The sequence below is a fragment of the Oncorhynchus nerka genome, linkage group LG6 (genome assembly GCF_034236695.1).
Source record: "Oncorhynchus nerka isolate Pitt River linkage group LG6, Oner_Uvic_2.0, whole genome shotgun sequence".
NCBI lineage: Eukaryota > Metazoa > Chordata > Actinopteri > Salmoniformes > Salmonidae > Oncorhynchus > Oncorhynchus nerka.
The window spans coordinates 64,482,445-64,496,061 of NC_088401.1; the positions used below are offsets into that span (position 1 = coordinate 64,482,445).

At 42.4% G+C, this 13,617-nt stretch overlaps 1 protein-coding gene across 1 annotated transcript in view; it reads left to right on the forward strand.

Moving 5' to 3' along the window:
• Positions 1-368: 368 nt before the first annotated feature.
• The window catches only part of LOC115130842 (palmitoyltransferase ZDHHC9-like), a 47,003-nt gene continuing 33,754 nt past the window's right edge, over positions 369-13,617 (forward strand). The window contains exon 1 of the mRNA XM_065019798.1: positions 369-1,221. Coding sequence (XP_064875870.1) covers positions 1,058-1,221 — 164 coding nt within the window. The 5' untranslated portion in view covers positions 369-1,057. The remainder of the gene's footprint in view (positions 1,222-13,617) is intronic.

A 13,617-nucleotide genomic window follows, 5' to 3' on the forward strand; every position in this document is an offset into this window, starting at 1 on the left:
GTTCTTCCATGGCCTGCATACTCTCCAGACATGTCACCCATTGAGCATGTATGGGATGGTCTGGATCGACGCGTACAACCTTTTTTTAAGGTATCTGTGACAAACAGATGCATATCTGTATTCCCAGCCATGTGAAATCCATAGATTACGGACTCATTTATTTATTTAAATTGACTGATTTCCTTATATGAACTGTAACTCAGTCAAATCTTTGAAATGATTGTGTTAATATTTTTGATTGGTAGCGTAATATCCCAATGTTTCAAATAGAGAACTCCATCTCCTTTGTTCCTTGCTTTCTGTACTGCCCCTTTAAAATAAGACATTTTAATCTAGGCGTGTTTCCTGCACCCATTGATTAGAAACGAGACAAACTCGCATCGCGTCTTGCGGGAAATCAAAACCAACACACCTTATTTAGGCAACGATTATTTATGATATAGAACTATTGTTTTTTAAAAATGTGTTATTATGTCTTACTGAATAGACTAATATCAACATAAACCAAGCGATGACTGTCATGTGCGCGCATGTATTATCAGTTTTATGGATGTCACTCGGTCAAGGTCCACGCTCCTGATGCGAGTAGCAAGACTGGATTTCTTTCCTTTGGGCCAAAAAGATCTGACTCAAACAAATTCCGTTATTAAAGGGGAGAATTTAAGATACTGATTACTGTTCTACTCTAGAATGGAAGCCCTCTGGCACTGGAAGGAGGTGGACGCACTGAAACGAGGAGAACTTTGATTGCCGAAAATATGGATAGATGCATGGATTTGTTAAAATGAATGACACGAACGACATGTGCTTCACAATCATGTCATTTCAGAACAACTAACGTGGAGTGTTCACAGGAATACGCATATTTGTGAGCTGAATCGCCCGTATAAACGGTGAAGGGAAAAAAAAACATCTCACGGATATTTCCTGTCACAGGAAATGTACTTTACCGTATAATTTTCGTTTTGAAAGTCAAGTAAATATTGTAATTTACATACAGTGGCCTATAAACATTATATGTCACTATAGCTTACTGAGTCGATCGAAAACTGTCAGTATGTCGGCGGTAATGATGACACGGAAGGTACGAAAATGGGAAAAGCTCCCAGGGAAAAACACGTTCTGCTGTGATGGACGCGTAATGATGGCCCGGCAGAAAGGCGTCTTCTATCTAACCTTATTTCTCATCGTTGGCACCTGCTCCTTGTTCTTCGCATTCGAGTAAGTAGATCTGTTTATCCATTGTTTATTTGGGCGATGATCAAACAACCAAGCAAGCTGTCGAAATAATTCGGCCGTGTTTTCTCAATAAATTCTGAACAAATCAATGTCCCATGACGTTTCCTTAGGTGTGTAAAATGTTTTCTAGAATGAGGTACTTTTAGGGCCGCAAGTCCGATGAAACTAATAACATGTAGTAGGCCTACAAATAGCCTTTATTTACCCTGTACTAAGCTATATGCATTAAGTGATGAGGCATATAAAATATTGGAGAAAAAAAATTCTCCCCACAAAAATCGTTGGCTGAGTGGTATCAGACAGAAACCATTATTGATTAATATCTAGTCTTGCATATTTAATTCCCTTACTGTCCGGTGAAAGGGGCCCTTGCTAAACATTAAGCATTGCCTTTCAGAACATAATAATAAAACATCAACCTAGCTTTACAGCCTGGTCTCAGACGATGCAACATAGAAAGTGTAAATCCGTAACACTCAAATTAGTATTATATGTTTAGGAGGGCTACATATGACAGAAGTTGATTGTGGTGGATGAAAATCTAGGTAACAAAGGTTGCGTGTTTGAATCTCATCATGGACAACTTTAGCATTTTAGCTAAATAGCAATTTTTCAACTACTTGCTACTTTGCAACTACTAGCATGTTAGCTAACCCTTCCCCTAACTGTAACCATTTTAACCTGCACCTGTATTGGACTTGGCAGGTGGAGCTAGCTGGCCAGGTGTTTTACAACTGAGGTTTCAGAGTGAAACTGTAGCCCCCCAGAAACAGACTGGCCAAAGAGCAGTTCGGGCAATGCCTTGTCAGTGTGCCTGTCTAAATATTTTTTTGTTTGTTGCAGATTTATCATTAATTAATTTTAAAAAATGGGGGCCTCAAGGAAAAGTGTTCCAGTGTCCAGGCTGATGACTAGTTTTGCCCTATAAATACAAAATGTTTCCCTCCATGAAATGTAATGCATGATATTCTAACAGCTGGAATCAAGTTTTACCAAATTCTACTGGACAGGGACCGTCACTGCTAGGCTTCTTGGCCTAATGTAATCATCCAGTGGACTGCTGAGGAGCTACAGCAGTGGCTGCAGACTGTAGCTCCCTGGGGCCTCTGGCCTTACAGTAAATGTGCAGCCCTTTCCATCTCTGTGTGCGCTCAATGGGAGTCTGGGTCATGTTCATTAGGCACCAAATGTAAGAAAATGGACCGAAACATGGGGGGGCTATATCTGGACTCGTCCAATCAATAACGCTCAATTTTATTTTATGTTATTGAAACATTTTGGCATAATGAACAGAACATGTTCTCTGAATCTCCACAGAGGGAACTGTTGTCTCGCCCCGGGGCCAGAGTGGAGACTGCTATTGCTGATCCCAGTAGTTTAGCGCCTGAGGTTGGACCAGGCCCAACAGTAACTAATGGCCAGATCGCGGTTAGCACACTACGTTCGTATTACAGTTGCCCCATAATTATCTCTCATGGGGAGGCCTGAATATTAACGTAGAGATTGAGCTGGGGAACAGGGGCTGTAATTCAAAACTCTCCATTACGGAGCAATTTGAGCCATATCAGATCTAGCCCCTTGACAGGCTAATGACAATTTGCTGAAGAAAGAGGCACAGTGGTTTTCATGCTTTTCAGGAGGCATGTTTGAGAGAGTAGCTCACTACCACTAACCAACATCTAGTCACTCCTCTATCGGAAACTGAAGTGAGATCTGGAATCTTTCACTTCCACTATACTATATCTCAAAAAATATTAAATGTCCCAACACAGTGGTTCCCAAACTTTTTATAGTCCCGTACCCCTACAAACATTTAACCTCCAGCTGCATACCCCCTCTGGCACCAGGGTCAGCACACTCTCAAATGTCGTTTTTTGCATCATTGTTCGCCTGCCACACACACACTATACAATACATTTATTAAACTTAAGAACGAGTGTAAGTTCGTCACATCCCGGCTCGTGGGAAGGAAGTGAGAAGGAGCTCTTATACGTAGGAACAGGGCACAATTAATAATAATCAATAATTTTACTCTTTATTTAACCATCTTACATCTTATAAAACCTTATTTGTTCATTGACAATTGTGAATAACTCACCACAGGTTAATGAAGGGAGTGCTGGAAAGGATACACATAACTCTGCAATGTTGGGTTGTATTGGAGAGAGTCTCAGTCTTAAATCATTTGCCCCACACAGTCTGTGCCTCTTTAGTTTTCATGGTAGTGAGGGCCGATAATCTGCTCTCACATAGGTATGTGGTTGCAAAGGTCATCAGTGTCTTAACAGTGCAATTTGCCAAGGCAGGATACTGAGCGCAGCCCAATCCAGAAATCTGGCAGTGGCTTCTGATTAAATAAAAATTTCACAGAACCGCTTGTTGCAATTTCGATGAGGCTCTCTTGTTCAGATATCGGTAAGTGGACTGGCATGAAAGGGATAATGAATCCAGTTGTTTGTCATCTGTTATATCACATTTGACATTGTCTGTAAGCTTGAGTTCATTTGCACACAAAAAAATCATACAATGATGGAAACACCTGTGTGTTGTCCTTGTTGATGCGGACAGAGAAGAGCTCCAACTTCTTAATCATAGCCTCAATTTTGTCCTGCATATTGATTATAATTGCGAAGACTCCATGTAATCCTGGATGCAGATCATTCAGGCGAGAAAAAGCATCACCCAGATAGGCCAGTTGTGTGAGAAACATCATGCAAGCAGTCAGACAAGTGAAAATTATGGCCAGTAAAGAACTTTAAGCTCGTCTCTCAATTAAAAAAAAAAAAAACTGTGTCAATACTTTGCCCCTTGATAACCAGCACAATTCAGTATGTTGTAAAAGCATTACATGGTCGCTGTCTATATCATTGCATAATGAAGAAAATACACGAGTTCAGGGGCCTTGCTTTAACAAAGTTAACCATGTTCACTATAGTGTCCAAAACCTATTTCAAGTTGTCAGGCATTTCCTTTGCAGCAAGAGACTTGGTGGATGCTGCAGTTTACCCAAGTGGTGTCGGGAGCAACTGTTTGCACGCGCGTTACCACTCCACAATGTCTCCCTGTCATGGCTTTTGTGCCATCAGTACAGATACCAACACATCTTAACCACCAAAGTCCATTTTAATGTCACAAAGTTGTCCTGTACTTTAAAAATATCCTCTCATGTTGTCCTGGTTTGCAGAAGAGGATGTCTTCCTTAATTGACCCCCCATAAAAGTAACGGACATATACCAGGAGCTGTGCCAGGCCCGCCACGTCTGTTGACTCATCCAGCTGTAATGAAAATAATTCACTGGCTTTTATGCGAAGCAGTGATTGTTTCAAAACATCTTCTGCCATGTCACTGATGTGTCGTGAAACAGTGCTGTTTGGTGAAGATATTGTCTGTATAGTTTTTTGGGCCTTTTCCCCCGCGTTGACCCAGCCATATCCGCAGCAGCAGGAAGAATTAAGTCCTCCACAATAGTATGGGGCTTGCCTGGCCTAGCCACACGGTAGCTCACCATATAAGACACTTCTAGCCCCTTATTAATGGTATCTGTTGCTTTTATACATGTCTTACTACTCAAAAGTCGTCTTAATTCTCGCTCAAACTCCTTCGGCTTATTTTTCAAAATGGCATTTTCTAAATTTCTACGCAATTGTGAAGGTTTCATCGAGTTGTGAGTTTCTTTTTTTGCTGAGCAAAAAGTACTTTCTTTCAAAAATAATTCGTAAAAATCCAAATAACTTCACAGATCTTCAATGTAAAGGGTTTAAACACTGTTTCCCATGCCTGTGCAACTGGGTACTGGACTTCCTGACGGGCCGCCCCCAGGTGGTGAGGGTAGGCAACAACATCTCCTCCCCGCTGATCCGCAACACTGGGGCCCCACATGGGTGCGTTCTGAGCCCTCTCCTGTACTCCCTGTTCACCCACGACTGCGTGGCCACGCACGCCTCCAACTCAATCATCAAGTTTGCGGAAGACACAACAGTGGTAGGCTTGATTACCAACAACGACGAGACGGCCTACAGGGAGGAGGTGAGGGCCCTCGGAGTGTGGTGTCAGGAAAATAACCTCACACTCAACGTCAACAAAACTAAGGAGATGATTGTGGACTTCAGGAAACAGCAGAGGGAACACCCCCCTATCCACATCGATGGAACAGTAGTGGAGAGGGTAGTAAGTTTTAAGTTCCTCGGCATACACATCACAGACAAACTGAATTGGTCCACTCACACAGACAGCATCGTGAAGAAGGCGCAGCAGCGCCTCTTCAACCTCAGGAGGCTGAAGAAATTCGGCTTGTCACCAAAAGCACTCACAAACTCCTACAGATGCACAATCGAGAGCATCCTGGCGGGCTGTATCACCGCCTGGTACGGCAACTGCTCCGCCTCAACCGTAAGGCTCTCCAGAGGGTAGTGAGGTCTGCACAACGCATCACCGGGGCAAACTACCTGCCCTCCAGGACACCTACACCACCCGATGTTACAGGAAGGCCATAAAGATCATCAAGGACATCAACCACCCGAGCCACTGCCTGTTCACCCCGCTATCATCCAGAAGGCGAGGTCAGTACAGGTGCATCAAAGCTGGGACCGAGAGACTGAAAAACAGCTTCTATCTCAAGGCCATCAGACTGTTAAACAGCCACCACTAACATTGAGTGGCTGCTGCCAACACACTGACACTGACTCAACTCCAGCCACTTTAATAATGGGAATTGATGGGAAATGATGTAAATATATCACTAGCCACTTTAAAAAATGCTACCTTATATAATGTTACTTACCCTACATTATTCATCTCATATGCATACGTATATACTGTACTCTATCATCGACTGCATCCTTATGTAATACATGTATCACTAGCCACTTTAACTATGCCACTTTGTTTACATACTCATCTCATATGTATATACTGTACTCGATACCATCTACTGTATCTTGCCTATGCTGCTCTGTACCATCACTCATTCATATATCCTTATGTGCATATTCTTTATCCCCTTACACTGTGTATAAGACAGTAGTTTTGGAATTGTTAGTTAGATTACTTGTTGGTTATTACTGCATTGTCGGAACTAGAAGCACAAGCATTTCGCTACACTCGCATTAACATCTGCTAAGCATGTGTATGTGACAAATAAAATTTGATTTGATTTGAATGAATGAACATGCACCTGTGGAACGGTCGTTAAGACACTAACAGCTTACAGACGGAAGGCAATTAAGGTTACAGTTATGAAAACCTAGGACACCTGGGTGATGGTTGGATTCGTGTTTATTGTCGAAAGAATGAGCATTATACCGAGGCCTGTACTCTGGAGCGGGATCGATTTTGGAGGTGGAGGGTCTGTCATGGTCTGGGGTGGTGTCACAGCATCATCGGACTGAGCTTGTTGTCATTGCAGGCAATATCAACACTGTGCGTAACAAGGAGACATCCTCCTCCGTCGTGTGGTACCCTTCCTGCAGGCTCATCCTGACATGTCCCTCCAGCATGACAATGCCATCAGCTATACTGCTCATTCTGTGAGTGATTCCCTGCAAGACAGGAATGTCAGTGGTCTGCCATGGCCAGCGAAGAGCCCGGCTCTCAGTCCCATTGTGCTCGTCTGGGACCTGTTGGATCGGCGGGTGAGAGCTAGGGCCATTCCCCCCAGAAATGTCCGGGAACTTGCAGGTGCCTTGGTGGAAGAGTGGGGGAACACCCACAGCAAGAACTGGCTAATCTGGTGCAGTCCACGAGGAGGGGATGCACTGCAGTACTTAAATGCAGCTGGTGGCTACACCAGATACTGACTGTTACTTTTGATTTTGACCCCCCCCCCCCCCCGTTGTTCAGGGACACATTATTCAATTTCTGTTAGTCACATGTCTGGAACTTGTTAAATTAGTCTTTGTAGAATATTGTTATGTTCATACAAATATTTACACATGTAAATTTATACAGTTGACAGTGAGAGGATGTTTATTTTTTTGCTGAGTTTATAACACACTGAGGCTGAGTAAAGGCTCTACTCCCAAATATAAGTGAACCCCAAATCAATGTATTTCTCATCATATTTGCTCCTCTTCGATGGTCCATGTCCCTGTCTGTTCGGAGCTTTCTCGGGTAAGGGGGCAGTAAGCTCTTTGGCTGCATCAGCTTCACAACTGTGTGTCCATGCTAGCTGGGCTAACAACAAATGTAGAATTACTGATGCTAGCATTGGATGTGATCGTTGACACAGAACATCTTGTTTCGTCAACAGGTGCAGGTGTACTGTTGGTAGTAGCAGTACTACCAATAGAGATGGTATGTGTCTCTGTGGATGCGGGGCTAAATTTTATTTAACCATTTATACATTTTCGAGCAAATGGAATAAGCAGCATACGGACCGTTAGTGGAATTCCCATACATACGGACCGTTAGTGGAATTCCCATACATACGGACCGTTAGTGGAATTCCCATACATACGGACCGTTAGTGGAATTCCCATACATACGGACCGTTAGTGGAATTCCCATACATACGGACCGTTAGTGGAATTCCCATACATACGGACCGTTAGTGGGATTCCCATACATACGGACCGTTAGTGGGATTCCCATACATACGGACCGTTAGTGGGATTCCCATACATACGGACCGTTAGTGGGATTCCCATACATACGGACCGTTAGTGGCATTCCCATACATACGGACCGTTAGTGGCATTCCCATACATACGGACCGTTAGTGGGATTCCCATACATACGGACGGTTAGTGGGATTATTTGACTAGGCTACCTGTATTTGACATTGTTATTTCGCCGAACACTAGATGGTTTAATTTTATTTTTGGCAGTGAAACATGGCTACTCACGTTGGAAAATATAAATGTATTGATTGAAAATGTGGAGGTGAATCACATTTTTACTTGGCGGTACGCGCAATGGGAATACCTGTCCTAACACATAGATGTCTGCACATAAAATCTGCACCTAAAAAGAGAGACATCTATATAGACAGGACTTCTCCAATTCCCATGGATCTGGCCTTGTCCGATGAGCTCTTTGGACTGTATGTACAGTACCAGTCAAAAGTTTGGACACCTACTCATTCAAGGGTTTTTCTCTATTTAAAAAATATATATTTTTGACATTGTAGAATAATGAAGACATCAACTGTGAAATAACACTCACGGAATCATGTAGTAAACCAAAAAGTGTTAAACTATATTTGTTTATATTTGAAATTCTTCAAAGTAGCCACCCTTTGTCTTGATTATAGCTTTGCACACTCTTAACATTCTCTCACCCAGCTTCATGAGGTAGTCAACTGGAATGCATTTAAATTAATAGGTGTGCATTGTTAAAAGTTAATTTGTTGAATTTCTTTCCTTAATGCGTTTGAGACAATCAGTTGTGCTGTGACAAGGTAGGGGTGGTATAAAGAAGATAGCCCTATTGGTAAATGACCAAGTCCATATTATGACAAGAACAGCTCAAATAAGCAAACTGACACGATAGTCCATCATTACTTTAAGACACGAAGGTCAGTCAATCTTGAACATTTCAAGAACTTCAAGAAGTTTCTTCAAGTGCGGTCGCAAAAAACATCAAGCACTATGACGAAACTAGCTCTCATGAGGATCGCCACAGTAAAGGAATACCTAGAGTTACCTCTGCTGCAGAGGACAAGTTCATTAGAGTTAACTGCACCTCAGATTGCAGCCCAAATAAATGTGTCATAGGGTTCAAGTAACAGAAGCATCTCAACCTCAACTGTTCAGAGGAGACTGCGTGAATCAGGCCTTCATGGTCGAATTGCTGCAAATAAACCACTACTAAAGGACACCAACGAGAAGAAGAGACTTGCTTAGGCCTAGAAACACGAGCAATGGACATTAGACTGGTGGAAATCTGTCCTTTTGATCTGATCAATTGAGTCCAATTTGGAGATTTTTGTTCCAACCGCCATGTCTTTGTGAGACGCAGAGTAGGTGAACGGATGATCTCCGCATGTGTGGTTCCTACCGTGAAGGAGGTGGGGTGCTTTGCTGGTGACACTGTTGGTGATATATTTAGAATTCAAGGCACACTTAACCAGCATGGCTACCACAGCATTCTGCAGCAATACACCATCCCATCTGGTTTGTGCTTAGTGGGACTATCATTTGTTTTTCAACAGGACAATGACCCAACACGAATCCAGACGGTAAAGGCTAAAGGAGGAGAGTGATGGAGTGCTGCATCAGATGACCTGGCCTCCACAATCACTTGACTTCAACCCAATTGAGATGGTTTAGGATGAGTTGGACTGCAGAGTGAAGAAAAAGCAGCGAACACGTGCTCCAAATATGTGGGAACTCCTTCAAGACCGTTGGAAAAGCATTCCAGGTGAAGCTGGTTGAGATATTGCTAAGTGTGCAAAGCTGTCATCAAGGCAAAGGGCGGCTACTTTGAAGAATCTCAAATATAAAATACATTTTGATTTGTGTAACACTTTTTATTACTTACTACATGATTCCATAAGTGTTATTTTATAGTTTTGATGTCTTCACTATTCTACTATGTAGAAAATAGTAAAAAATAAAGATAAAGCCTTGAATGAGTAGGTGTGTCCAAACTTTTGACTGGTACTGTATGTCCATTATGGACTGTATGGCATGACAATAGGAGTTGGCGACAGCACATGGAGTTATGGAATGAGGTTGCCATGGATCATCTATGGGACAGATTCTGCAGCTGGACACGGAGGGTCTGTGATTATCTGTTGTATCTGGCTACAGTTTGACATTTAGCAAGAATGTTACTAATATTGTAGACTAAACTACTAGTCTTATGTGAGTAAGGAAACAATGATGGAAACTACTTTTGATGGCTGTGCTTTCATGGTTTACACCAATAGGATACTGGTCAGGATAATCATCGCTGGTGTAGCCTCCTCTTTACTAGATTATGATTTTTCAACGCCGATACCGATTTATTGGAGGACCATTTTATAAAATATATTTTTTAAATATATTTAAATATATTTATTAATTTGTAACAATGACAGTTACAACAATACTTAATGAACACTTATTTTAACTTAATATAATACATCAATCAAATCAATTTAGCCTCAAATAAATAATGAAATGTGTTCAATTTGGTTTAAATAATGCAAAAACAAAGCGTTGGAGAAGAAAGTAAAAGTTCCTTGCTCAGAACATGAGAACATATGAAAGCTGGTGGTTCCTTTTAACATGAGTCTTCAATATTCCCAGGTAAGAAGTTTTTTAGGTTGTACTTATAGGAATTATAGGACTATTTCTCTCTATACCATTTGTATTTCATTAACCTTTGACTATTGGATGTTCTGCCATTGCAGAGCAAGGGGAATAACCACTCCAAGTCTCAGAGCGAGTGACGTTTGAAATGCTATTAGCTCGCACCCCGCTAACTAGCTAGCCAGTTCACATCGGTTACACGAGCCTAATTTCGGGAGGTGATAGGCTTGAAGTCATAAACAGCAGAGCTGCTGGCAAAACGCACTAAAGTGCTGTTTGAATGAATGCTTACGAGCCTGCTGCTGCCTACCATTGCTCAGTCAGACTGCTCTATCAAATCATAGACTTAGTTATAACATGAAAACACACAGAAATATGAGCCTTAGGTCATTAATATGGTCAAATCCGGAAACTATTTTTTATTTATTTTACCTTTATTTAACTAGGTGTAACGGATGTGAAACGGCTAGCTTAGTTAGCGGTGGTGCGCGCTAAATAGCGGTTCAATCGGTGACATCACTTGCTCTGAGACTTTGAAGTAGTGGTTCCCCTTGCTCTGCAAGGGCTGCGGCTTTTGTGGAGCGATGGGTAACGATGCTTCGTGGGTGACTGTTGATGTGTGCAGAGGGTCCCTGGTTCCCGCCCGGGTATGGGCGAGGGGACGGTTTAAAGTTATACTGTTACATTGATGCTGTTGACCCTGATCACTGGTTGCTGCGGAAAAGGAGGAGGTCAAAAGGGGGGTGAGTGTAACGGCTAGCTTAGTTAGCGGTGGTGCGCGCTAAATAGCGTTTCAATCGGTGACGTCACTTGCTCTGAGACCTTGAAGTAGTGGTTCCCCTTGCTCTGCAAGGGCCGCGGCTTTTGTGGAGCGATGGGTAACGATGCTTCGAGGGTGACTGTTGTTGATGTGTGCAGAGGGTCCCTGGTTCGCGCCCGGGTATGGGCTAGGTCTAAAGTTATACTGTTACATAGGCAAGTCAGTTAAGAACAAATTCTTATTTTCAATGACAGCCTAGGAACAGTGGGTTAACTGCCTGTTCAGGGGCAGAACGACAGATTTGTACCTTGTCAGCTCAGGGGTTTGAACTTGCAACCTTCCGGTTACTAGTCCAACGCTCTAACCATTTGGCTACCCTGCCACCCCAACTATCATCTCGAAAACAAGATGTTTATTCTTTCAATGAAATACGTTCCGTATTTTATCTAACGGGTGGCATCTATAAGTCAAAATATTCCTGTTACATTGCACAACCTTCAATGTTATGTCATAATTACATAAAATTCTGGCAAATTAGGCAGCCCAAACTGTTGCATATACACTGACTGCGTGCAATGAACGCAGGAGAAGTGACACAATTTCACCTGGTTAATATTGCCTGCTAACCTGGATTTCTTTTGGCTAAATATGCAGGTTTAAAACTTCTGTGTATTGATTTTAAGAAAAGCATTGATGTTTATGGTTAGGTACACATTGGAGCAACGATACGCACCGCATCGATTATATGCAACGCAGGACACGCTAGATAAACTAGTAATATCATCAACCATGTGTAGTTAACTAGTGATTATGATTGATTGTTTTTTATAAGATCAGTTTAATGCTAGCTAACAACTTACCTTGAATTACTGCATTTGTGTAACAGGCAGTCTCCTCGTGGAGTGCAATGAGAGGCAGGTGGTTAGAGCGTTGGACTAGTTAACTGTAAGGTTGCAAGATTGAATCCCCCGAGCTGACAAGGTGAAAATCTGTCGTTCTGCCCCTGAACAAAGCAGTTAACCCACCGTTCCTAGGCCGTCATTGAAAATAAGAATGTGTTCTTAACTGACTTGCCTAGTTAAATAAAAGTGTTAAATATATTTTTTAAATCGGCCAAATCTGTGTCCAAAAATACCGATTTATGAGAACTTGAAATCAGCCCTAATGAATCAGCCATTACGTTTAATCGGTCGACCTCTACTCTTTACACTGAATATATGTAGTTGTTTTCAGAGGGGAGACAGATCTAACCATGGGGTCGTTCTTTAGGCACCAAACTAAAGAAAACCGTCAATCTGAGTGCAACTGAGCGGTCCTATCTGAGCTTGGCCAAGAACAAAGGCTCGTGTTCATTTTCCATTTTCGTTTGCACACTGTTCTGCTTTATGTACCCTAACAAATCACAGCCCAGTTCTGACAGCTCAAGGTCAACAACTTTAGAGGAATCCTATGATTACATTACTCTAGAAGATCCAGCTTAGTTCTCCTCCCACTAATTATATTGATGTTTGTCTGTGAAGATCCAACACACACATCTTCTTTGGGAATCAATTCACTGCATTAGGGCCAGGTTCCTTTCATGTTACTTTTTGGATTAAAAAGTAGCAACAGGGCATAGATTGGAGGATAGAGAGGCAGTGTCCTCCTGAGCAGGCTGGACCCAGTCCAAGAACAACCAACCAACTGGGTTAACCTCTACTTATCACCAACCATCAGCAGTCTAGTGAGGGAGGCTCCCCCTGAAGAGTAGCTCCCCTACAAATGAGCAACACCTACACAGAACAGATGAGCCAAATTGGTAGAAACAAATTGTAGCATGAAGCGATCTCCATGCTTTTGTTCCTTGTTCCAGCATTGATTCGTACAATAGGATTGTGTGGTCTTTGTATGTTTTGCAACAAACAGAAATGAGCATTTCTTATTGGTCCAGGTTCCTAATTTTCTGTGTTTTTTTCTTCCGTTTGATGCTAAATGAACAGGCTCAGGCTTTGATAGTAATTTGGCTCTGAACTGAAGGCCTGGCTGCTGCTGTACAAGTCCTCATGGGGGTGGCTAGTCTAGCAGAGGCCCTTGGCTTCTCCCGGTCAGATCCCTCAAATATTGTGTGTGTGTGTGGCTCGGGAGGGGGAGAGATTGCACTGCCAAGTGCTGACCTTAGTGTGACTCTGGCCAGAGGATATCTAGTAACAGACCCGAGGTCCCCCCGGGTATCCATCTTCCCCTGTGTGTGTGTGTGTGTGTCTAAATCAGCAAATTAAATGAGTGTTTTATGATTGAACAGGTAAAGGTAGTCACTCCCTGGTTGTCTGTTTTCTTCTTAATTTTGGTGTCTAATGAACACAACCCAGTCAGTGCCCTGATTTCATATTCAGAACAACTGTATC